Source organism: Lepisosteus platostomus, chromosome 5 (assembly GCF_059453375.1).
Source record: "Lepisosteus platostomus isolate fLepPlt1 chromosome 5, fLepPlt1.hap1, whole genome shotgun sequence".
Lineage (NCBI taxonomy): Eukaryota > Metazoa > Chordata > Actinopteri > Semionotiformes > Lepisosteidae > Lepisosteus > Lepisosteus platostomus.
Genome location: NC_142615.1, coordinates 52,990,041 through 53,016,504, shown reverse-complemented (window position 1 = coordinate 53,016,504; position 26,464 = coordinate 52,990,041). Strand labels below are relative to the sequence as shown.

At 42.5% G+C, this 26,464-nt stretch overlaps 1 protein-coding gene and 1 non-coding gene across 3 annotated transcripts; one reads left to right on the top strand and one right to left on the bottom strand.

Annotated features, from left to right (window-relative positions):
• The first annotated feature begins 5,880 nt into the window (after positions 1-5,880).
• Positions 5,881-5,938, top strand: LOC148669225 (U7 small nuclear RNA). Its single transcript, XR_015938913.1, has one exon. It is a non-coding gene; the product is annotated as a U7 small nuclear RNA (small nuclear RNA).
• A 5,174-nt stretch (positions 5,939-11,112) lies between these two features.
• LOC148669224 (uncharacterized) lies at positions 11,113-24,935 on the bottom strand. 2 transcript variants are annotated; one of them, XM_088632471.1, is made up of 2 exons: positions 24,303-24,935; positions 11,113-13,301 (listed from the first exon to the last, which is right to left on the bottom strand). In XM_088632471.1, exons 1-2 carry the CDS (start codon positions 24,688-24,690, stop codon positions 11,965-11,967), a joined length of 1,725 nt encoding a protein of 574 aa, XP_088488597.1. In that variant the 5' UTR covers positions 24,691-24,935; the 3' UTR covers positions 11,113-11,964. The 2 variants fall into 2 exon arrangements, with proteins under 2 accessions (XP_088488597.1, XP_088488599.1); XM_088632473.1 differs by lacking the exon at positions 24,303-24,935 and having other exon boundaries at positions 11,113-12,944; positions 13,072-13,210.
• Between the last annotated feature and the right edge of the window lie 1,529 nt (positions 24,936-26,464).

The window sequence follows — 26,464 nt, the reverse complement described above, 5'->3', positions numbered from 1 at the left end:
TGTCTTTCCTGTCCCTCTCTTTCCCTTTGGCTAAATATTTCCGGGTCTTGCACTCTGTCCTCGCTCAGCACTGACGTTTGGATGTCCTGAGACCCGCCTAGCACCAGGGCGCCCCACATCCGCTCCCTGAGGGCACAGGTTTCTATACGGCATTCCTGAACTATTTGCACAAATGAGCCCGGGCCTTTTTCCCGTCTCGCCGCTACGCATATGGGTCTTTTTCCGCCCTCCTGCTACCTACGGTTAGGCCCCTTGGACGTCCGTGACAAGAAGGCCTCAATGCAGGAGAGGATAGCACTCAGCTCTGTACTCTCTCTTCCCTCCTCATCAACTACACTTTCCATGACAGACTTGGAGCCTACCACTTTCCTGAAAAAGAAGCGAGTACACTTCTCATTTTCTTCCAAGAACTGCACTCAGCTTCTTAACAGCACTCCTCGACTACTTTCTTCCGCTATGCTCCAGACATCCTTTTTTAAAAGGGTGATATCCTCGAGCACATCGAAGCCACTGTGCAGCATCGTGTAGAGACGCTGCAGCTGCCTCTGTTTCCTGGCTAACACTCCTCTCCGTCTGGCAGCCTTCCTTCCCTCAGCCATGAAAAAGACCCTCGTCCTCACCTTCACCTCCTCCCACCATCCTCCTACTGACCCATACAGACACTGCAAGGACAGCCACTGTGATAGTTTCTCCTTGTAGCAGGATACTACCCCGTCATTCTCTAGCAGCTTTGTGTTGAGTTTCCAGAGGCCTGGGCCAAAGAAAGTCCCGCCCTGGAGTTCCACTCTACACCCTAAAGCTTGATGATCTGAGAAGAAGACAGGCTGAAGAGTGACCCCAACAACTTTCACTCTCTCTGAGGCAAAGCAATAGTCAGTTCTGGAGCTGCTATTCCTCCCTGACCATGTATATCCTGCTGTTGTGGGATATATACATCTATATGTGTCTGAGAGTTTAAAGTCTTGAACTAAGTTTTGCAGGGCCAGTGAGCTGGAATCCAATTTTATCGGCCTTTTGGCTAAGATCAAGTTCAAGTGGCATGCCCGCAGTTCCTGTCTTTCCAAAGTTCTAGAAGGCGATCGAAGATCCTGAAGAGTGCTTGAGCTGGTATCGCCCTAGGTTGAGCCTCGGGGGTTAAGGCCAAGCAGCAGCTGAGCTGGGTGGGATCCGGCAGCAACGTTCTCTCTCTCTGCTCTCTCCTCTCCCCTCCCCCTTTCTCTTGCTCCGCCTCCTTGGCCTCTTGGCTGGGAGTAGGTACTCGTGGCCTGCCCGCAGTGCTTGCTTTCTTCCTCGAGACTCGGAAGCGCAATCCGCTTCTTCTCTCTCTCTCTGCCTCCTTGGCCTCTTGGCAGGGAGTAGGTACTCGTGGCCTGCCCGCAGTTCTTAGTTTCTTCCTGGAGACTCGGAAGCATTATCCGCTCCCTCTCTCTCTCTCCTCCTGCGCCTGCACCTAGCTGGGCTTTGCCCACAAGGACAAAGGCCAGGGCTCCCTCGCTGCTCCTTTAGCAGCTAAACCCTCCTCTCCACAGGACCTTGCTCTCTCTCTTTCTCTCCTTTTTTCTTTTTTCTCCTTTCCAGATGGCAGACAAGAAGACACTGATCCGGTTCCACTGGACCAAGAAAACAGAGACGATGCCAACTGCGAAATCCTTTTTCATTACCTTCCTGAGAGGGATCCTGCAGTTGGTGGCCGGAGATCTCTACTGCCTGCAAGACAACAAGGCAGAGAGATACATGGAGACCTACATGGCCACGGACGCCTCATATGAAAAGGCAACGAAAATGATCAGAGAAAAAGGTAAGCACCCGGTTTCTCTGATTTCAGGCCGGAGCCTATGAGGAAGACAAACCAGAGGACCATCACAGTCCTCACATACAACCCCTATGAACCAATGGAACTGGTAACAGCGTACCTAGGGAGGTATGTAACTGTGGTGGGCAAACCGACGGAGATCAGGGACAGTTGCGGCGTCTGGTATGGCAAACGCCAGTACCGAGTCCTCCTGAAAGAGGACCCAGAGGGCGTCGACGGTTTCCAGCACCCCCCGGCCTGCTTCAACATCGGAGCCGACAGGGGGTACCTTTACTACCCCAGGATGCCACAAGGAGAACACGTGTGACATCGTCAGATGTCACAACTGTAACAAAGAGGGGCACCTCCTTCACCAATGCAAGGTAAGCAAACCTTCATTTGCGCAGGTGGTGGAAGCCGGCGGGCAGAAACCGGTCTCAAGACAAAGGGAGAGAGGTGAGAACAAAGAACCCGCACCTCCCCCGCAGAGAACCGAAACTGCCGAGGCCACACCCCCAGCTGCACCAGTGCCACAAGATGGCTGCCAGGACGACGGACAAAATGGCCGACCGGAGAAAGGGCCCTAATAACTCCCAGCAAGAAGGGAAAGAGAAAGCGGGAGAAGAGATGCAGGGCGGATCCACCTTCGGAAGGACAAAAGAAAAGAGTGGTAAGGGAGAACCGTTTCCTCGTCCTAGAGGAAACGGAACTTTCTTCCCCCGAGGCCCAGTAACAACCGGAGGAGGCAGCCCAGGAAATGGAAACCCTCCCCCCCAAGGCCCAAAGACGACAGGAAGTGACAGCCCAGGAAACAGAACCCCCCTCCCCCGAGTCCCACGGACAACAGGAGGAGGCAGCCCAGGAAGAGGTAACCCCCTGCCCCCGAGGCCCAGGGACAACAGGAAGAGGCAGCCCAGGATGTCGGAACCCCCTCCCCCGAGGCCCAGGAACAACAGGAAGAGGCAGCCCAGGAAGTGGAGCCCCCTTCCCCCGAGGCCCAGGAGCAACTGGAGGTCCCCGAAACTCCTGGAGAAAGGGAAGAAAAAAGCCTTCCCAAAGCGGTGGCGGAGAGTATCCTCGAGGAAGACGAGGATTACTTTGAAGCCGCCCTGGAGCCGGGACTGATGGTAGGGCTGGACCTGTCCAGCATGTTTACCTTTCAGTCCCCAGCGAGACCTGGAGGGAGCCCAGCATATTCCCCCCAGGACCCAGACAAGAGGAGCTACATCTAGGCTAAACAGTGCCCAGATGTAGACTCCCAAGTTTTCCACTGTAAGCACAAAGAGAGGAGGTTCAACTTTCACTTGTTTAATCATGATTGTGAAACTTACCTTTCTAACAACTAACGTGAGAGGGCTAATAGACCCGTTGAAAAGACGGGGAGTCTTTCATGATCTGGCCTCTCAGTTTGTTTCTTACAGGAGGTCCACCTGAAGGATGAAAGCGACAAGCTGACATTCACCAGGGAATGGATGAAGGGAGAATCATGCTGGAGTGTAGGAGGGGTCCACTCTTCCGGAGTGGGAATCCTCCTCGGAAACCCAGAAATGACGCTGGTTTCCTCCTTCCCGGTGGTGCAGGGCCAGATCCTGGTCGCACACATCGACTGGAGGGGGCAGAAGTTGAGAGCAATTAACGTCTATGCTCCAACAGAACCCTCTATCCTGAAGGAAGTGTTTGCTGACCTGGCCAGCTGCTGCACCACCAACAGACAGGTGGTGCTTGGCGGGGACTTCAACGTCGACCGGGAGAAGGGGAGCGACGCTAGCTCGGCAGAGCTGGAATCGCTACTTAAGCAGTTCTCCCTAGTAGACGGCTTCAGACGGTGTCGCCCTAACGACGCCGGAACAACCTGGAAAAACTCCCGGGGAGTGTGCAGCCGCCTGGACTACATCTTCCTGCACACGACCTGCTCCCTGGAGTCGGCGACGGTGTCCCCGGCGTGGTATTCCGACCACGAGCGCTGGACGGTGGTGGCTAACACCAGCCTGCCGGCATTCGGTCGTGGGTACTGGAAGCTGAACCGGGAGATACTGGAGGAAGACGACTTCAGGGCACTGTTCCGGAAAGACTACGCGAGCTGGGGCGATCTGAGAGATGGCTACAGCTCCGTGGTGGAATGGTGGGAGTCAGTGAAAGACAGGACCCGAACCCTGGCGCAGACGTACTGCAGACGGAAGGCGGCCAGGGAGAGGAAGGAAGCTGCATGACTCCAGAGACAACTAGAGGAGGAGTACAGCTCGGCTAACGGGGGAGGAGCCTTCAATTCAGCCCGGGCACGGGACCTGAAGGAGAGGCTCCGCAAACTCAATCAGGTCCGAGGAGCCCAGAAAAAGAGGGTGATCCACGGCCTGAGACGGGGAGATGGAGAGGAAGTGCTGGACGAGAGCGACAAGGTAGAAGCGGCCACCGCTTTCTACACGGAGCTCTTTTCAGAAAAGCAGACGGAGGTGGAGGCAGGCGATGCTTTTCTGGAGGAGCTGAAGGCACGAGTACCTGAGGAGGTGAGGGAGGACTTGGAGGGTCCGATCGCGGCCGAGGAGCTGAAGGCGGCGCTCTTGTCCATGGAGAATGGCAAGGTGCCTGGGCCGGACGGAATCCCCAAGGAATTCTACACCTGCTTCTGGGACACCCTGGGGGCAGATCTGGTGGAAGTGGCGCAGGAGATTTTCCGCTGGGTGAAACTCGGAGACACCATGAGGGAGGGCATCATCTCCCTGCTCTTCAAGAGCCCTTAGCAGAGACGGTGTGACGGGACCCTGGAGATACCGGGAGGCGCGGGGGAAACCCAGAAGATCTCCCAGTACGCAGACGACACGACGCTGTTCCTGAGGTCGGACAGGGGGTTGAGGAGGGCCCTGCAGGTCATGGAGCAATACTCCAGAGCCTCGGGGTCGAAACTCAACCGCCGAAAGAGCAAACTGAAGTTCTTCGGGCCCTGGAAGTACAGGACGACGGCGCCGGAGGGTCTCGTGCTCTGCACGGAGCCCCTCAAAATACTGGGGGTTTCCTTCCAGAGCCAGGACAACGAGACCAACAACTAGACCAAGAGGATCGCCAAGATGAACGCGAAGCTGGGTCTGTGGAAAACGTGGTCGCTGTCCTACACAGGGAAAGTGATGGTGTTGAAAGCAGACATCCTGCCGGCTTTGGTTTACCTGGCGGTGGTGTACACGCTGCCGGCCAGACTCAGACGAGCGCTGCAAGGGATGATCTTCGGCTTCGTCTGGGGCGGCAAGTATGAGTACATCACGGATGTGTCAGCCGGTCGAGGAAGGGGGTCGAGATGTCCCACGTTTCCCCATGAAACTCGACTGCATCTTCTACTGCAACCTCTGTCGGGCGCTGCGGGAGCCAATCAGACCTCAGGAGGAGGACGAAGCGCCTAGTCGCCAAATGGGGTTTCCCCACGGCGAGGGAGCGCTGGAAAGGACTTTGGGCCCTATACAGGGATTAAAGGACAATAGCAAGTGCTAGGTTTGGAGGGACTCTGTTAATTGCGCAAATTCGCCCCCACTTGCAAAGATTGATAACGGACAATCAATCTCCGTTCCGCCGTTGTTTTTTATTACATGGAGTGTTAATATGTGTGAGATGTTCCTTTTGAGATGTTTTTTTTGCGGAATAAAGTATATTTTGTAGAACAAAAAAAATCTTATGACAAGGTTTACAAGTTATCTGTTGAACTACATTCTAATAGGTGTGGTCACATTCCAGGTCATTTGTTTACGTTTTTGTTTCTGGAGCAACTGTTAGATGAAATGTGCTAATATGTAACCTAACTCCAGTGTGAATAACTAGAAGAGGGGAGCAGCTCCATTCCAGACCAAGGGAGCTTTGAGATTGGCTGGGCCAGATCTCTCATTTGCATATCTGATTTGGAAATACAACACTAAACCCCCTTCTTGCATGGATTTAACTTGCACTCAAGAGTCCCCTACTGTGTATTGCTACTTATTTTTTATGATAAGTGGTGATTACCAGTTGACAGGTTTTATTTGTTGAATTATAAATGTTTCTGTATTATCACCCTGAATGGCCTGTACTCACGGTTTGGTAGGGTATGTGTTTTCATTTCTTTGACCAAATGGAATTTTTGCTCTTTTAGTATTTGTCTAGAAGGCTTTCTGAAGTCAGGAAGCCCATTTATTTGGTGAAAAAAGATTCTGTATTAATATTTCTCATATAACATAAATAGGGTCTTCTATGAATAAAAAGATCTTGCACTTGGACATCTTAATAAAGCTGTGTGCTTCCATACAATCGAGCAGTTTTGATTCCTAATATTTGACCTTAGGTGTGGGAATGGGTCTTTTTTGCCATTTGATTTCCAGTTGATCAGCACAGTATAGAAAATAGACCCATAAAGCAACCTCAGCAGTGACAAATGTGCAAAAAGTGATCACTTGTTTTCGCCCGCTTTCAAACTGAAACCCTTTGGTGTGTTAAGAGAATGTGATAACCACTGCACTGCGCAAGGTGGGAATGGGTGACTTGCAGAGAGTGTTGAACTTCAAGAAACGACTTCTCTCAGGAATATATTTCCACATTCTGAAGAGGAGATTTTCTCCATTTCTGTAGTCTGACTTCCTCTTTTGCTAGAGAGCTGTAGAATGTGGAGTCACCTGGGAGCAGTGTGTAGATAACAGGTTTGTTACTGCCGGATGAGCACAGTAAATTAATACAGCAGAATAAACACACTGTGAGTATTTGAAGGGAATTAACAATCTTTTACGTCTCGCCATGTTCAATGCTGCTGTCATTTCTGTAATATTGTGATTATCACGTTCATCACACATGTGCAAGATCCCCTGTTTGAAATTGGGCAGAAACAGGTGTCTTTTTATCTTCTCACATTTTGCACTCCCACCAGTGTTTTATGGATCTTGTTTTGTTTTATTGCAAGAATTCGAATTTCCTGTGTCATTCATGATCACATCAAACAGCCAGCAGATCATGTCACCTTTCACATAGTCATTCTTTTGCTTCCTAAATTTCCTAGAGACAGGTTTTTTCAGCAGAACTGACAAACGTGGCAAAGCAACCTGATAAGACCAGGTCCTAGAAGTCACTACTCAGTCAGTTACTACTGCCGAAATGCAAGCCCTTCCTCCAGCCTGAAGAAGTTGATCCTACATTACTCATGAAGAAGATGTATCTACCAAACCTCAGAGAGCTGAGCTGGATCACTCCCCTTCTGAATGACGTTGCAGTAACACTCTACCACTCCTCTTCGTGCACTCATGCTGGAACTTTGGGAGGCTACTGCAGACAGCAGAGGTTGGATCATACACAGAGGTTGAAATAGCTCAGCTGAGAAAGCCTTAGACTGATGCTCTAAAGGTCCCTGGTTCAATGGCATTTTGGTTTTGGCATTTTGTTTCGTTGCGCCATTTGTTCCTCTCTGCAATGCCCTGTGTCCAAAGTCACACTTCCCTTTCTCAGCCTGAATCCCAAACTAGAGTCTTTGTGTCCTTGAGTCCCTCTTTTACCGACACTGATGAAGTACAGAAATAACTTAACATGTTTTGCACTCCTTATGGTGTTTTATGGTGGGACCTGTATTTCTCTATGAATTTCCTTAGTGACAGCCCATTTGTTTTCAATATATTTCTGGTGACGTTATTACAGCCGTCTCCCCTGGTGGCTTGTTTTCATATCCCACTTCTGACAATGACTTTTCTTATGTCACTTTGATGGGAGTACAATTGGAAAAAAAACTAAAATGTGTGTAGTTGTTTCCATATCAAACCTGTCTTCCATTTTATACAGTATTCCACAGGAGTGAATCAATTCCTTGTTTAATTTTGCAAATGACCCTACTGTCAAAAAAACAAAATTCCCATGTAGCCAAGGAGTTGCTGAAAAGCAACTTCACTTTGATGTTTTGTGTTGTTATAACCAATTCATCTCCTTTAAAAAAATAGATTTCTGTAGAAGAAAGGTGTCTCACACTACAGTTTAAATTGTAAACAGGTCATAGAAAAAGCTCCTTAGCTCCCTGTCGGGAATCAAACCCCACTCTCTTGTATGACAGGCAGGGATTCTCACCATGGTTAAATTGCAACCGTAATAATATTGACAACGTTAATAAATGCATATATAATTGAAATTGAAAACACATCTAACACAGCATCTTTTCTGGTTATATACCACAATGCATTGCTGATATTTGTTGTTTGCCATTTAGGTTAAATACTGTCATGTTTTTCTCAGCAATCGTCTTTTGATGCGTAAGTATAAATAATGATAATACTATTTGAATACATACAGGTCTTAATATTATTTTGATTAAAAAAGGAACAAGTTATAGGTTTATTCCATGCTGAAAAAAAGAAGAAAGAGAACACAATGTTTTGGCCGTGGAGCCTTCTTCAGGTGTGAGAGAGACAGGGCAGTAGGCAAAGGTAAAGTAGCGGGAGAACAAAGGTTGGGAGGGAGGAGGAGTGAGAGGCGGGAGCAGGGGACAGAAAGAGAGGCCAATCAAGAGGTGTGAAGTCAGAATGGGTGCAGAGAGGTGTGAAATGAAACTTCCAATGACTGGAGAAAATTTAAAAGAACAGTAGTCTGTCGTTAAGGGAAGGGAGAATGTGTGATCCTAGCTGCAGAATAATTTTAGTTTCGGTGGTCTTTCTGATGTATGAGTTCGGAAAACCATCTTTGAGAACACAGACGGAGAGATTAGAGTGGTCGTGGCCGTCAGAGGTGAAATGAGAAACAATGGGCTTGGAGAGATCTTTAATCTTCACAGCCCTGACGTGTTCTCTGAAGCGGTCTCCGAGTCTCCTTCCTGTTTCTCCAATGTAGATGGCTGGGCATTTACTGCAAGAGATACAGTAAATAAGGTTGCTGGAGGTACAAGATGCTGTCTGGGTGATCCGGAATTGTCCTGAGGGGCCTTGAATGAGTGTGGTGGTGGCTGTGTACTTGCAAGTGATACAGCGAGCTCTGTTGCAACGGAAAGTGCCTGGTGTGGATGGTTGTTGAGGGCGGTCAAGGGAGCTGTGAACAAGGAGGTTACGCAGATTAGGTGGTCGGCGGATATGAGATGATAGGGCGATCAGAAAAGAGGGCCCCAATGGAGGGATCATTCTGTAGGATGGAAAAGTTGTGGTTAATGGTCCTGGGGATAGGAAGTGTGTTAGGGTGGTAAGGAAGCACGAAAGGAATGCGGTTGTTACGGCGAGAGTTCCTGATCAGGTTGATGGTACGGGGGGTGTTTTTGGCTCGGGCAAGGGCCCTGTCAATCACACTGCTGGGGTATTCTCTGTTGATGAAAAATGAGTACATTTCGAGGGCTTCGAGTGGACAGTTGGCAGACAAGTGGATGTCTACGGGGGTAGTTGATAGACAAGTGGATGTCTAGAAACGGAAGAGTGGTGGAAGATATGTTAACCGTATATTTGAGGGACGGGTGGAAGTTGGTGAAATGGTGCAGGAAGAACTCAAGCTGATCATTGGAGCATGTGGCGGCACCAACGCAGTCATCAATATATCGTTTATAGAAGTCAGGGACATAGCGAAGAAGCGTTCTTCTACCCAGCCGACAAAAATGTTGGCATAGCTGGGTCCCATTCTGGTGCCCATGGCAACTCCACTGACCTTTTTGTAATAAAGATTATTGAAAGAGAATGCGTTCAGTGTGAGGACCAATTCTGCAAGGCGTACCAGGGTGTGGGTGGGTGGATCAAGCACTGTGCGTTTGTCCAGCGTGTGCTTGAGGGCTGTAAGGCCATCATTATGGGGAATGACGGTGTACAGAGATGTGATGTCCATGGTAAAAATGTGGCATTCGGTACCCTGAAATTGGAAATCATTGAAAAGTTGGAGCGCGTGGTTGGTGTCTTTGATGTATGAGGGAAGATCTTCAACCAGCGGTCTCATGAGGCTGTCGAGAAAGGCTGAGATGTAAGTAGTTGGACAGTTACATGCTGATACGATGGGCCGTCCAGGGGTGTCCGGTTTGTGGATTTTGGGGAGGAGGTAAAATTGAGATACCTGTGGATGTTCCATGATGAGCCGGTTCGCCTCCTGGGGGAGCTCGTTACCGCTGATAAGAAGGGAAATGGTGGATACCACTTCCTTTTGGTAGTCAGTGGTAGGGTCCTGTTGGAGAGGGAGGTAGGCAGAAGTGTCAGTTAGTGTCAGTTAGTTGTTTAGGCTTCAAAGACATACAGATCCTTATGCCACACCACAACAGCACCTCCTTTGTCCGCTGGTTTGATGACGATATCATCCCTGTTGCGGAGAGACTGGAGCGCCTGATTTTCTCCTTGGGTGAGGTTAGACCTATGTTTACTGGGTATAGAGAGTGCCTTGGGAGCTTGATTAGTGCATTGGTTGATGAAATAATCAACTGGTGGAAAACGGCCAGAGGAGGGAGTCCAACAGCTCTGTTTGGGATTAATGTTGTTAATGACATCAATAACCGGGTTGTTATCAGCTGCCTGTGAAGAGGAATTGTCGGCAAAATGTGCTCTGAGACGGATCCTGCGGTAAAAGCGGTTAAGGTCGACATTGGTCTGGGGGATGTCCAGCTTCCTTGGAACTGGTACAAAACTGAGCCCTTTGCTGAGGAGGGATCGCTCATCCTAATGTAATCGCTCATATAATCGCTCATCCAAACATGTAAATCTTTATACATGTTATTATACACATAAAGTAAACTGCATGACTAGAACCAATTCTGTTCTAATCAACCATAAGTAAGAGTAATTATAGTCAACATTTAGTTGACTAGACTAAATCAAAAGTGGGTGACTACAAAGTAACTAATAGACATTTTAGGAACAAGTACAGGTTTGTTCCATGCTGAAAAGAGAAGAAAACGCAGTGTCAGCTGAGGAACCTTTAACAGATGTCACATGCTGACGCAGTTACCTACTTCAACTAATAGACATTTCAGTTGACTTGACTAAGACTATGATTAAATCAAAAACTAAAGTGGTGACTAAAGCGGTGTATTTTTAAGTCACCTGACTGGATAAAACCCTTTCCACACTGACTGCAGCTGGAAGGTCTCTCTCTGGTGTGATTAGGTGCAGTGGCTCTGTAGCTAAGGATGTATATCTGTGGGTGGAAAGTTGCTGGTTCAAATCCCACAGCTGGCAGAGAAATCCTATGCTGGTGGGCCCCTGAGCAAGGCCCTTAACCACAACTACACCAGAGATGCTGACCCCTAGCTTCTCTTCCTATCTGTGGGCCTCATAGTGAGAGTGTTGTGAGAAGACAAAATCCTAATGTGAGAAAGTGATCTTATCTTATGCGCTGGTGGTGTCTTAAGGTGATTCAGTCACTAAAACTCTTCCCACGCTGACTGCAACAATTTATTTTCAAAGTTTATTTATCAAATGCACAACAACAGAGCATGCAGCAGTAGTTGCTGGCAATGAAATGTCTTTTCTGCAAGCTCACAAAAATCACAAGAATCACAGAAATCACAAAAATCACAAAATTGAGATTATGAAAATAAGGTTACATAATAACAGATGTAATAGAAATTTAATAAAACTCAATATGAGTAGAGCTGCTATGTGTCCATGGTGTATGCAATATATACAAGTAGTGCAGTTATGCTGAATACAGTGAAAACTGTGTGTCCATGTAGCCATTACAGGTGATTTGCTAAAGGAGCTGGAGGTTGGCTATTTAGCAGTCTGATTGCCTGGAGGTAGAAGCTGTTCCGTAGTCTGTTGGACTTGGACCGAATACTTTGGTACCGTTAACCGGATGGTAGGAGGGAAAATAGTTTGTGACTGCGATGACTGCGGTCCTTGAGAACGGACCTGGCCTTCTTCAGACATCTAGCTGAGTAGATATCCTGGATGTTTTGTAGCTCACAGCCGGTGATGAGCTGTGCTGACTTCACCACCCTCTGCAGTACTTTGCGATCCCAGGCGGAGCAGTTCCCATACCAGGCAGTGATGCAACCAGTCAGGGTGCTCTCAATAGTGCACCTGTAGACGTTGGCCTGGATATGTGATGGCATGCCAAACCTCTTTAGCCTACGGAGAAAGAATAGGCGCTGCCGTGCTGTTTTGACCATGGTTTTAGTGTGGTGGGTCCAGGTTAAGTCCTCTGAGATGTTAACTCCCAGGATCTTGAAACTGCTGACCCTCTCCACTGCAGTTCCACTGATGTAGATAGGTGTGTGATCTCCTCCCTAGTGTTTTCTATTGCCTCTCTCCTGTGTGAATGCGCTGATGGGCTCTTAAGTTACTTGAAAGACTAAAACATTTCCCACACTGACTGCAGCTGAACGGTCTCTCTCCTGTGTGAACAAGCTGGTGCCTTTTTAAGTCATGTGATTGACTAAAACTCTTCCCACACTGACTGCAGCTGAATGGTTTCTCTCCTGTGTGAGTGCGCTGGTGGGCTCTTAAGTTACTTGATTTACTAAAACTCTTCCCACACTGACTGCAGCTGAACAGTCTCTCTCCAGTGTGAGTGCGATTGTGGGCTAATAAGGCACTTGAGACTCTAAAACTCTTCCCACACTGACTGCAACTGAATGGTCTCTCTCCTGTGTGAATACGCTGGTGTCTTTTTAAGTAGTGTGACTGACTAAAACGCTTCCCACACTGACAGCAGCTGAATAATTTCTCTCCTGTGTGAATGCCCTGGTGGACTATTAAGGTTCTTGACTGACTAAAACTCTTCCCACACTGACTGCAGCTGAATGGTCTCTCTCCTGTGTGAATGCGCTGGTGGACTATTAAGGCACTTGAGTCTCTAAAACTCTTCTCACACTGATTGCAGCTGAATGGTCTCTCTCCTGTGTGAATACCCTGGTGTCTTTTTAAGTTGTGTGACTGACTAAAACTCTTCCCACACTGACGGCAAGTGAAAGATTTCTCTCCTGTGCGAAGGTTTTTTGAAATGCTAGACTGACAAAAAGGCTGCTCATCCCTGTGTTGTAATGGCAGTTTGTCCACTCCATCTGAGCAAGGCTTTGAGTGATTCTTCCTCATTGTCTGATCATGCTGGGGTTTCTTATTCTGCAAATCCTTCATGGAATGATTTTGCTCTCTGTTCTGAAACTGAGATTTGTTTTCTCCATCGTGTCCTTCAGTGTGCAGCTCAGCAGTCTGAATCACCTGGGGCTCCTTCTTCAGCTCTGCGGGGTCAATCAACTGGGGCTCCATGTCCTTATCTGTAAGATTAAACTCACTCAGTTCTTCTTTGAGCTCTTGTACAGAGACACAGTAAAGTTCATTACAACCTTGTGACATATTGTTCGTGTCCTGATTATTAATCTTCTCTGTAAAAGCATCACATACTAAGAGTCCAGGTGTCCCACTCTCAGGCTCCGTCTTCATCATGGGCACAGAGTCCAGATCCTCCACACTCTGTCTGCTCTCTGTGTGCTGCTCACTGAGTGTCTCTTTCCCTTCTGCAGCAGTGATCTCTGTCTCCTGCATCAGACTGGAGCTCCACTCCTCCTCCTCACTGTGCTGCTGTTCAAGAGGAGCCCTTTCCCCAGCATCAGGGAGAACACTGGCCTCTGAGCCTGAAAACACAGGACAAGAAGACAAGACCTTTATTATAATAATAATAATAATAATAATAATAATAAACTTTATTATACAGATGCAGCCATTCAAAATGCACGGTACCGACGGGCACTCATGGTGCATTAGTCGGTAGTGAAAAGATTTAATCATTTAATCTCTTTACTGTGCACATTTTAATCCACTTAGTATTGAATATTTATAGGAAATTTTACCGCTAAAGGGAAATTTTAGTATCTGAGCATAAAAAGAAGAGGAGCAGAAGAAAGTATATAGATAGATAGAAGGTCATAAATGATATTAATTTAGGAACATACAGTAGGCTAGTCAAACGTTCTGAGGTCAAATTCTTCCAGGACGACGGCATCGAATATTTTTGGCGCGCCCTCTCTTTAAAGCCCTGGCCAAATATGAAGACAGTACGTACAGTTATAATTCAAACTGAATTAAAAACTACACATCCCAGTTACCATGGTGGTGCATGTGATCATTGCGTTTAACCAACGAAACAGGGCGAAAAATCAGTCACATGACTTTGGGGCAGAGTTTCGAAAGCTTAACCTATCAGCAACAAAGCGAAATTTACACGAGAGGCTACCTCAAACTGTCAGTTACACGACTGTGTATGTCGCTTAAGCCACTCCTATTTGGCATTTTAGTTATGGAGGCGAGAAAACGCCCCCCCCCTCTCTGGGTGTCTGATTTGCCGCCATGTTTAACCGTCCGTGTCCGAATCGCAGTAGCTACGCGTATGAAATAAAGTTCATCCCAGCTACAAAACATATATATTTTTGTGGTAAGAGGGCGCAAAACATCAGTATTTACTGCTATTAATTACTGTACGATTTATAGTTGAAATCTGAGCCTAGATATAAAGTTAGATATAGAGTTAAAATCTCGACAAAGCAATGTAGGAAATACAGAGAAAAGAAATCCTTTCTGACATCTAAAATCAGTTTCGATCAAGGTCTCTAAAACGAACAAGAAAAAGAGGATTTTCGGAGGGCAATTACGCTGTGTTTATATAGGATAAGTGATCTATGAGCAATCTAATTTCTTGTTCGTTTAAAACAGTGAAATGTCAGCTGCAAAAGATCGCACCAGAAACAGCACTCTCTCTGCCTGTCATAGACGTTCAGCAAAGGCTGAATGAAGTCATGTTAAGAACAATAATTCGGTGATCAATAATAACAGTTGTAGGACAAGAAACAAAAGATAATGAAAACTTCTTTAGGCTAAAACTCAAGTTCATTCTACAAATTAAGGCAAATGAAAATTCAGGATGTTAAAGTGCTAGAGGTGTAAAAAATACAAAAATGCACATGAGTTAAAAGTTTTAGAAATGGAGCAGGTGTTGCTTTGAAATAAGCAAACAGAAAAAAAGCCATGACTAAAGTGCAGAAGAGGGATGCAGGAACACTTGCTTAGATATACAAAAAAAATCACAAAAAGGTGTATGTTACAAAAGAACATGCAAACATGTTCATCATGTACATCAATTTCCCTTCACGATCAATAAAGTCTTATCTATAAACATGAAACAGAGTGAGGAATCAGAAAATTAGCATGCATAAAAAACAGCAATTCTGTCAATAAGCCCTAAATGAATTAATAGCAACCATGGTTTCATGGAGGGCTTCTCAGATAGTTGGGCATTCAGGTAGATTGCCAGGTGAAAGGATTTGTAAACATACTTTGTTAAAGCAAGTCAGTTTTTTCTGCAACACATAAAAGACATTTTTCCAAGAAAGTTTAGCCTTTGTCACTAATGAAACCACTAAATAAAGACATAAATATAGAAATCTTAAGATTTTGTTATTCAATGTTGGTAGCAGGATGAACTGTGCTAAGTGTATATTTTGTCGCAGCTTTGCTGCAAGATGTTAACAGTGAAAAAAGGTATTTAGAAATGAGTTATTTCAAGAAGAAAATGTTCAGAATAATTGCAAATCTAGCAGGATAGAGAAAGCACAGAAAACAGGCAGTTAGATTGATCAGATTAGTATGAAAAGTTATTTAGCAAAGGGAATGAGAAGAGTGACAAACTAGTATGCTTTAGATCTTTTTATCTGGACCAGGGAAAACTGATCATGTTTCTCTATAACAATAATAAAAAACTTTATTTGATATATCAACATTAAAGGTGCCATTAAAGGTGGCATCTCAAAGCAATACAGTAGATGTAAAAACAGATAAAAGGACCACAGATTACAAAGTAAATACATATAAGAAAGACAAGCAGTTAGAGGTGCTACCAAAATTAGAAAATGAAGCAGATACAGACACTAAGTCTTCTGAAAAGAAAGGTTCTGAGGTTAGATTTAAATGCACTCAGGGTACGTGACTGATATCACTGGGAATACAAATTGAGAGCTCTGGGGTGCAGCTAGAGAAGACCCTGTCACCCACAGAATGTAGATGTTCTTGAGGACAGCTAGAAGACCAGAGTCAGATGGACAAAGGTGGGGAGTAGACAGATAATAAGCCATATACTGTAGGTACTGAATGAGGATGAGGATTTTGAAGTTGACTCGAAACCTGATAGGTAACCAATGCAAGGACTTGAAAACAGGTGTAATGCATCCCTGATAGGATTCTCGCTGTCATATTCTGAACATATTGAAGATTGCTCAGTGTGGATTTAATTTCCCCAGTGAACAGGATGTGCATTTATTAATTCTAGAAAAAAAAGCCTTTCTTGATTTCTCTAGTTCTTAGTTTCTCTAGTTCCCTTTAAAATAAACTATTATTCCACAATGCAGAGTATTATATGGACAGTATTTACACATGATATTGTGATTTAAAGAAATGAACACAAGCAGCTTTTCGAGATTTAAGTGTTGGCTGAGTTATTGCAGGATAAAAAACTAGAGATGTTGGTAAGAAGATAATTTTGGGATAGCTGAGGAATACACTGATAACAAGAACACTTCCTAATGGGGTTAGGCATACTTTTGATGAAGATGATGAAGTTAACAGACTGTATGTTTACATAGATACTGAAATGAGGATTGTATTTTAGATTTTGTGTAGTTGCTAGCATTGAACTGTGTGTTGGATGCACATGAATTGAAGGAATGGGCAAACATCGCTGATGCGGATCCACAGAGCCAGCATATTAAGATGTTTATAATTAGAGGCAATTTGTTTAAATAACTAGGTATGGATACTGATGTGCAAGAGAGGTGGAAAGGCTGTTTACTTAAGCCAGCACTATAAAATATTTTATTCTCAGTGAGATGCTGCCATTTCATAGTGGGTTTCTAACACTGTGTATAGTTCAATCCACACAGTGCCTTTACTTCCATCCATTTCTAATCTCTTTATCCAGTACAGAGGATTAGGAGCCTATCCCAGTAAGCAACGGACACAAGGCAGAATACACCCTGGACATAGCGCCAGTCCATCACAGGACAGACAGACACAAACACACACACACCAGGGCCAGTTTTCCCATAAACCAATTAACTTACCAGTATGTTTTGGAGTGCGAGAGGGAGTCATATCACACATATGGAGAAAAACCATGTAACCCAGAGAGAACATGCAAACCCCACACACACAGGATGGCAGGAATTGAATCTAGGACCCCAGTGCTCCAAGATAGCAATGCTAACCACTTTGCCACCATTATAAATGGATGGATATCTTAGTTATCTTTCTAGTTCACAGGTTTGCATGCATAATTTAATTTTGAAAGGCGCTGAGACATCAGGTACTACTGTTGTATTTATGAAAAAGAAACAAAACAAAAAGCATAGTAACAACTGTGCCATCCTACTCTTTAGTTAATACAATTTATTATTTATAAACAGTTAACATTGTTAGCAAAATATTTTGAATTATATTTAATTAGTCAGATTTAATGTATATTTGAACAATGAAAATATATTTTTACAAGATGCGGGGGAAAGTGCAACAACTTATTACAGTGCTAAATTTAATATTGATTGCTAATAGTTTATGCTAACACCTAACTTTCTTAATTAGGTGTAATTAAAACAGTGAACTAAGTGTAAGATACCATTCAGAAATACAATCGAGAATAGTTTTGTGGTGTTTGTATGGATGAAACGTTTCTAAAATGTATAACGTAACAAATTTAAAGACGATTAAATTCTGTAATCTTTCCACTTGTAATGTCATTAGACAGAACAAGAAGTTTCTGCTTTGTCTAAGGATGGTATCAAAAAGTAGTCTAGGTGGTGAGAAAGCTGTGCTTAATGATAATTAAGTGACTTAAAAGTAAAAAGAGATGCTTCATATTGCTTGATTAATTTTAAAAACTAAGTTATAAATGCAGACGCGATCGCTGCCATAAGCGCTCCAGGCAGTAGAACGTTCGTTCTGTACTGCTGCGCTCCGCGCCTCCTCCCTCTCTCGGTGCCGCGCCCCTCTCTGACGGAGCGCAGTGGGCGGTACGCTATTTTCAGAGCCTCTGATTGGGAAAAAAAGACCTGCTGATGAGTTTCACACAACAGGAAGAGAAAAGAATGGGATTTTTTCTCTTCGAAACGTGTGTTGTCTTTATGAAATTCGTGTATTTTAAACGTTTAATTAAGAAGTAAAAACCTTACAGCGTACACAGAGATTCTGAGCTGATCACGAGGAAGAAAAATCACCCATTTTTTGCGCATAAAAAGTGGTTTTTAACTGTCGTAACCCATTTTTATAGGTTTTAAAGTCGTGCAATGTCTAAGTTAAGCAGGAACACATCATTATATCTCATTTTTTATTTCTTTTTAAAAAAATTTAAAAATCGTTTGCCCAGCCTAATTTTAGTTATGGAGGCAGGAAGACGCACCCCCTCTCCCCCTCCCTCTGGGTGCCTGACTTGTCGCCATCTTTAACCGTTCCGTTTCCGAATCACAGTAGGTACACATACAAAAATTAGGTCATCCCAGATACAATACATATAGATTTTTGTGGTAAGAGGGAGCAAAACATCAGTATTTACCGCTAGTAATTAGTGTGAGATTTATAGTTGAAATCTGAGCCTAAATATAAAGTTAAAATCTCGACAAAGCAATGTAGGAAATACGCACACAGAAATACACAGAGAAAATAAATCCTTTCTGACATCTAAAATCAGTTTCGATCAAGGTCTCCAAAACGAACAAGAAAACATTTTCAGAGAGCAATTACGCTGTGTTTATTTAGAATAAGTGATTTATGAGCAATCTAATTTCTTATTCGTTTAAAACAGTGAAATGTCAGCTGCAAAAGATCGCACCAGAGACAGCACTATCTCTGCCACTCACAGACGTTCAGGAAAGGGTGAATCAAGTCATGTCAAGTACAATACTTCGATGATCAATAATAACAGTTGAAGGACAAGAAACAAAAGATAGTGAAAACTGAAGCTTTTTAAGGCTAAAACTAAAATTCGTCCTACAAATTAAGGCAAATATAAATTCAGGACGTTAAAGTGCTAGAGGTGTAAAAAATACAAAAATGCACAAGAGCAAAAAGTTTTAGAAATGGAGCAGGTGTTACTTTGAAATAAGCAAACAGAAAAAAGCCATGACTATACATAGTGCAGAAGAGGGATGCAGGAACACTTGCTTAGATATACAAAAAAATCACAAAAAGTGTATATTACAAAAGAACATGCAAACATGTTCATGAACATGTACGTCCATTTCCCTTTGGGATCAATAAAGTCTTATCCATCTCTACACATGAAACAGAGTGAGGAATCAGAAACTTAGCACGCATAAAAAACAGCAATTCTGTCAGTGAGATCCAAATGAATTAATAGCAGACATGGTTTCATGGAGGGCTTCACAGATAGTTGGGCATTCAGGTAGATTGCCAGGCGAAAGGATCTGTAAATATATTTTGTTAAAGCAAGTCAGTTTTTCGCAACACATAAAATATATTTTTCCAAGAAAGTTTAGCCTGTGTCACTAATGAAACCACTAGATAAAGACAAATATAGAAATCTAAAGATTTTTTTATTTAATGTTGGTAGCAGGATGAACTGTCAGGTTGAGCTAAGTGTATATTTTGTCGCATAGTTGCTGCGAGATATTAACAGTGAAAAAAGGTATTTAAAAATGAGTCATTTCAAGAAGAAAAATTTCAGAATAATTGTAAATCTAACAGGATAGAGAAAGCACAGAAAATAAGCAATTAGATTGATCAGATTAGTATGAAAAGTCATTTAGCAAAGAGCGAATGAGAAGAGTGACAAAGCAATAAAGCAATACAGTAGATGTAAAAACAGTTATAAGGACCACAGATTACAAAGTAAATACATAAAAGAAAGACAAGCAGTTAGAAGTGCTACCACAATTAGAAAATGAAGCAGATACAGACACTAAGTCTTCTGAAAAAGGTTTTGAGGTTAGATTTAAATGCACTCAGGGTAGGTGACTGATATCACTGGGGATACAAATCCAGAGCTCTGGGGTGCAGCTAGAGAAGGTCCTGTCACCCACAGAATGTAGATGTTCTTGAAGACAGCAATAAGACCAGAGTCAGACGGACAAAGGTGGGGAGTAGACAGATAATAAGCCAGATAGGTACTGAATGAGGATGAGGATTTTGAAGTTGACTCGAAACCTGATAGGAAGCCAGTGCAAGGACAGGCGTAATGCATCCCGATCAGGATTCTCGCTGTCAAATTCTGAACATATTAAAGATGCATATTAAAGTGTGGATTTAATTTCCCCAGTGAACAGGATGTGCATTTATTAATTCTAGAAAGAAATGGCTTTCTTGATTTCTCTAGTTCCTAGTTTCTCTAGTTCCCTTTAAAATAAACTATTATTCCACCACGCAGAGTATTACATGGCCAGTATTTACATATGATATTTGTGATTTAAAGAAATTAACACATGCAGCTTTTGAGGGGTTAAGTGTTGGCTGAGTTATTGCAGGATATAAGACTAGAGATGTTGGTAGGAAAAAGATAATTTGAGGAAAGTTGAGGAATACACTGATAACAAGAACACAACCTGATGGGGTTAGGCATACTTTTGATGAAGATGAAGAAGTTAACAGACTGTATGTTTACATAGATACTGAAATGAGGATTGTTTTTTAGATTTTGTGTAGTTGCTAGCATTGAACTGTGTGTTTGATGCACATGAATTGAAGGAATGGACAAACATAGCTGATGCGGATCCACAGAGCCAGCATCTTAAGATTTGTTGAAATAACTAACTAGGTATGGCTATTGATGTGCAAGAGAGGTGGAAAGGCTGTTTCCTTAAGCCAGCCCTATAAAATAATTTATCCTCAGTGAGATGCTGCCATCTCACAGTGGGTTTCTAACACTGTGTATAGTTCCATCCACACAGTGCCTTTACTTCCATCCATTTTCTAATCTCTTTATCCAGTACAGAGGATTTGGAGCCTATCCCAGTAAGCAACGGACACAAGGCAGAATACACCCTGGACATAGCGCAAGTCCATCACAGGACAGACAGACACAAACACACATAACCAGGGCCAGTTTTTATATAAGCCGATTAACCTACCAGTATGTTTTGGAGTGCGAGAGGGAATCATTAAAATAAATACAGCTTTTTAGTATAGATTACACTTTCCTAAAATGTATTTAAAAAATAAAAATGATTACAATTTAATCTTCCCACGTTTGATCCCAAAATCCCAAGAAAAATAAATCTAAACGGGGAGAAAGCTATGCTGGTAGTTTATTAAGATACTTAAAAGACAAAGATAACAATTTATGTTGCATTTGTCTGATTGTATCAAAAAGACATTTAATAAAACTGATAATTCTGGTCCCAAAGTCTGATTGCCTGACACACATTCGAAGAAGTCCTATATTTTCTAATATACGCACATCCCGGAATTTTGACTTCACTGTGTGATGAAGAAATTTTAAAGACTACTTCTTAGCGTAGATAAAAAAAGCTTGGATTCTCATGTACAGTATCTGATACACATATCTTTTTCTGTTGTCTTTGTTGATCTCTTGAGGATCCTTGTGATATTTTGAGCTCTTGATATAAAAGTGTCGCAGTTTAAATCATTTTCGTTGTTAGAAATTATGAAATGCTCTGTTAAAAGCAAGGGAGTTTTTATGTCTGTTATAGTAAAAGAAAATGCCCGACGAACTAGGGATTTGGCAGTTTTTCAGTGCTTGTACAATCGATGGAAATGTTCAAATAAATGTGCTAAAGAAATAAACCAAAAAAGTCATTTATTCCTTTATCATATTGTCTAGCTAATGTCCCATTCTTGTTAGTTAGATCAACGAAATGCTGTGGTGTTACTTTTTGTCGATGAAAAAATAAAAGTATTTTCATTTAAAATGACGGTTACAAATAATGTGGACCAGCGTAATACTTTGAGTTTACAGCCTATCCAAGGTCATTCATTAATACTATTAGTGATATCTTCGGTAAAGGCTTTGATGCATAAAATATTTCTGCATAATTAAAATATTTATGATAAAGGTTGTGTTGTGTACTTTTGCCCAACTGAACAATCTTGCATTCAAAAAATATACTAACTTTTTAATGACTGATGATTAACATGCTGTAATACAGTTTAAATTTAAAAGCTCAAATGCTGTACATGAGAGTTAACCTTTAATAGCTCCTCCTGGCAGTTTTACAAGGTGATTCCGGATACTTTCCGATATGACGTCATATGACACGTTACACTGCATCATACCGTGTTTTGATGCGACACGCCCACCATGTTGTACCATGGTGTACCTCACGCGTTTTGAATGGCTGCATCTGTATATAAAACCTTCAAAGGTGGCTGTATAGTATGTGAAAGGAAGATGCTTTGACAATATGCTGCACATATGGGTCCAATGTCAGGTCTGAGTTAAATATCATCTTCGGGTTTTCAATTTAGACTGAAGCTCAAGTACAGAACTATCTACGGATAGGTCTAGAGCATTGGTTTTACAAAGTTTGTGGGTGGTGCCAATAAGCATGGCTCTAGTCTTGTCACAGTTAAGATGAAGGAAATTCTGAGTCACATAGGTTTTTTCTGTCGGAGATGCAATTCGATAAAATAGAGAAAGCCACATCAGTGTCAGGTTTGGTATGGACGTCTAGGTGAAAATCATCAGCATAGAAATGACAGTTGAGGCCATGTGACCTTAAAAGCTGACCAAGTGGACACATGTAAATGCTGAAAAGTAAAGGGTGGAGTATTGAGCCCTGAGTTTTAACACGAGCTTCGAGTAGTGCTCAAAAGGAAGTAATATCCACACAAAAAGTACTAGCTTAAAATTTAAATTTTAAGCAAAGACGTTATTTAGCAGTGAAGAGATAAGGGAGAGACCTGGGAAGTGAGATGATAATATCATTTTTTTGTTTTTGTATTTTTTTGTATTTTGCAAACTATGAAGTCTAGTGTCTTGAAGTTAGCTTTGTGCCCAAATATTTAAAGATGCTGCCTGTTCTTGATCAGTAAGGTAAAGGGCATGTATTTGGTAAGCTGGCTGTACGCCCAGAACGTGAAAAGAACTAACTGTTGTCTAGTCTGCAACTTAGATATAATTAATCGGCATGTGTTGCTGTCTTATCATTTGTTTAGAATGCGTCATAGTAACTTGTTTGTTTAAAGGTATAAAAGAACATCTTTAGCTACTTATTTTTAAGTCCGGTGGTTGGAAGCCAGACTTCCATATGCATATGAAATAAAGAGACTTCTGCTTCACTGACACCTGAACTTTGTCATTTGTATGACACAACAGTAGTAAGTAAATTAACTTTTCAAAACTCATTTTCAGAACTTGATATACATCACAGATTCAAACACACTTCATCTCTGAACACATAACTTGAAAAAGGATTTAAAATACAGCAGACTCATATTTTACGTTATGTATTTTTACACAAATTCATGTATAGCCAGTCAGCTGTGAAAAAAAAATCAAATACTATAAATAAAAATGTAAATGATGTGGGAATCCCCAAAAATTCAAGTCTTAACAGCACGCAGCTGAGCTGCTCTTTGGGAACTAGTCACTAGTTATCATGCAGCATGAACATCAATATAAGTACAAAGAGGAAAAAAAGCAAGACAAGAAAAGTTAAATTGTATCACTGTTTTTATTGTAATTTACACTATATACATGGACATGCTAGTACAGTGACAGATGAGTTGTTTAAGATAAGATAAGATTACTTTATTAGCCCTATACAATTTCTTGCATTAGGAATTTATCTTTTCACATACACTAGCTTGTTCTCCATGAGACAAGCAGACAGGGAGAGAGGCTTGGGGTCAGAACGCAGGGTCAGCCATTGTACAGCACCTCTGAAGCAGTCGGGTTTAAGGGCCTTACTCAGGGGCCCAATGGAGTAGGATTCCTCTGCCGGCCGCAGGATTTGAACCTGCGACCTTCCAGCCACAGGCGCAGATCCTTAGCCACAGAGCCACTGTCACTGTCTGCATGTTTACTTGCACATTGTCTATTGTTTGTTTGTACATTGTCTTGATGCACTGTTTGCACTTTGTTTTGTTTTTTACACTTGTTTTACAATCGAGAGACTTTCTGTAAGTAAGAATTCCATTGTACCAGTACCGGTTACATATGGCAATAAAGTTCAAGTTCAAGTTCACTGAGAGAGAGGGGTTAATGCAGACTCACTGACCGACTGGACACTACAGTACATTAAGATTAAGACTGCATTGAGAAGAGGAGGACCGGAGGACTGAAATACTTAAACCGATTAAAATTATTGTTATATACACAATCATCAGTAAATATATAAAAAGCCAATACGACGTAAAATCAATATCTATACGTTTTCTTTCCTAATGACGTTGTATTTATTCACTGATTCAGTGAAACAATTGCTGAATCTGAACGAGGTGTTTATTACCGTAACCAGACAAAACAGTTTAGTTTCCAGTAAAGAATCCCGTTGCTACAACACACAAGTCTTTCCCACTTCACTCTGCATCTCTCCACTATACTCTCACCAGTGAGGAAGTTAAAGACACTGTTTTTAAACTCGCACAGACCCCGACTACATACAAGTCACCACACTGACCTGACAGCTCTAGTTTCGTGTCCATTTCTTCTTTTATTCCTGCAGTCACTTCACAGGGAAGCGTGTATCCAATATGATCTGTCGGTCCCTGATATCCTTCTGCTCCCGACTCCTTCTCCCACAGCTGCAATCTCCACTTCAGGCTCTCGTTTTCCTTCTTCAGCTGCGCCATTTCACTCCCGACACTGTCCTCCACACACTGTGTGATTTTAAACACGGCCCGTCTCACCAGGATCTGGGAGATATTGCGGAGTTTGTCTTGAAACTCGTTCTCGGTGTCAGACATCCTGTTTCCAAAAACTTCTGACACTTCATACACGATCGATTTGAGCAAAACGTGCATGAACGAGTCAAGCTGGGTTTGCAGATTTAACAAGCACTCCGCCATCCTTCTTCAGAGTCGGTCAGAAACAAAGACTGACTTCCGAAGTTTAAACAGAACAACTTATTTTTTATTCTTCACAGATCCTGTTGTCAGGGCTGTGCTCTGTTCAAGCATAAACATAGTCGACAAGACGTTACGTATTCAGAACCTGAAGTTATTTTAAAGAAAAACAACAACTTTCGTTATCTAAAGAAAATTATTCAGTCACCCACACGTGGTTGAAGTACATGCAGGGTCGCGTAGTATAATGACGTCATTCGTTAGCGCGGCCGCAACTTCAAAACAATAGAGAAGCGGAGCTGAGAAAGAGGAGTTTCTTCAGCCGGACATAAACTTCTCTGCACTTCCTAGCGCCACCTAGTCAAGAGGAGTGAATCACCTGCGACCTTCGCCGTTCGTAACGGAACAGATGGATTTTTTTGCCCTTCCACAACCATCCTTCCCAACGAAAACTTCTCAAGTGGATTTTTTCAATTGGATTTTTATCTCCCTATGCAGGTTTTTGGTTAAAGAAAAAAAATGGTGTCGTTCTCTTGCCAACTGGCAGTATTTCTTCTGCACTTATAAGCAAGATTTCTATTTCATATTTCACAAATTGTTAGAAATTCTCGAAAAACAAGTGGTTCCAAGAAAGGAAATAAATACTTGCATTTAACAAAATCAAGCCATATGTGGTCGTCCTTAATGATACATTCTGTATGACAAGACAGGAAGAAAGACACCTCAGGACTTCGGACACAGGATCTCCTGTTTATTGAGAGAAGGTTTAACCATCTGTCAGTTTTCATGTCCAAGGAGCTCAATTTGCATTCCGTGTACAACAGCGTGTCTTCTACACCTGCCACTGAAGCACAGCACAGACTCAGCATCTTGACATCTCCCAAACAGAGACACACAGAGACCTTTTGGTGGGATTGTGGCTCACAAGGGGAGAAGAGACAATTTCCAGAGCAGGATTTGTTACATTTGAGTATCATGAACACAAATCAGTGCCCGCTTGTATTTCTGTGTTTTTTTTAAATTTTACAGAAAGTTTAAATGTGACTTTGAAGGCATTATAATATTCACAACCTTGGCAAAAAATGGTTGTCCATAATTGTTGTTTATGTTTGATTAACAGACAAAATATGACAACCCCTCTACTGAGCATATGCTTTATTTTCCTGATGTACAGTACATTGATTAAACACATACCTTAGATGTATAAATGTGGTCCGTAATTGGTCTAGAATGAAATTTTAATATACGTATATCATTATACGTCAATTACACATCTCTGATTATACAGTATGTCCATTATACATAAATGGTTGGAGTTTTATTATACGGAAACATTTAGAGGACTATTATACCTATATAGTTAAAGGTCTATTATACATCAAAGATAGGTCTCATAGGTGTAGAAACTAGTAAATCAAGCCAATGATTTGGTCTAGAAATTTATTCTGAGAATATACAATTATTCACCCCTGAAAAATATATAGTTCAAATTATGCATTTTATACAATATTGTAATAAACAAATGGCTAATCATCATAAAAAACACAAGTATTAAACTTCAGCTTCAAATTCTGGTAACATGGCTATATATATATAGTAATGACAAACACAAACTAATTCCATGAACACGCTAATATTTAACTCAAAACCACATTTTGATTCAAATATAAGTTTTAAAAATTACAACTTCTATATTTCCACGAAAATATTATTAATGTAGCACAAATGCTACTTTCTAAGAAAGACAGAAAGAAACTGTTTTGTGTCTCATGGCGAT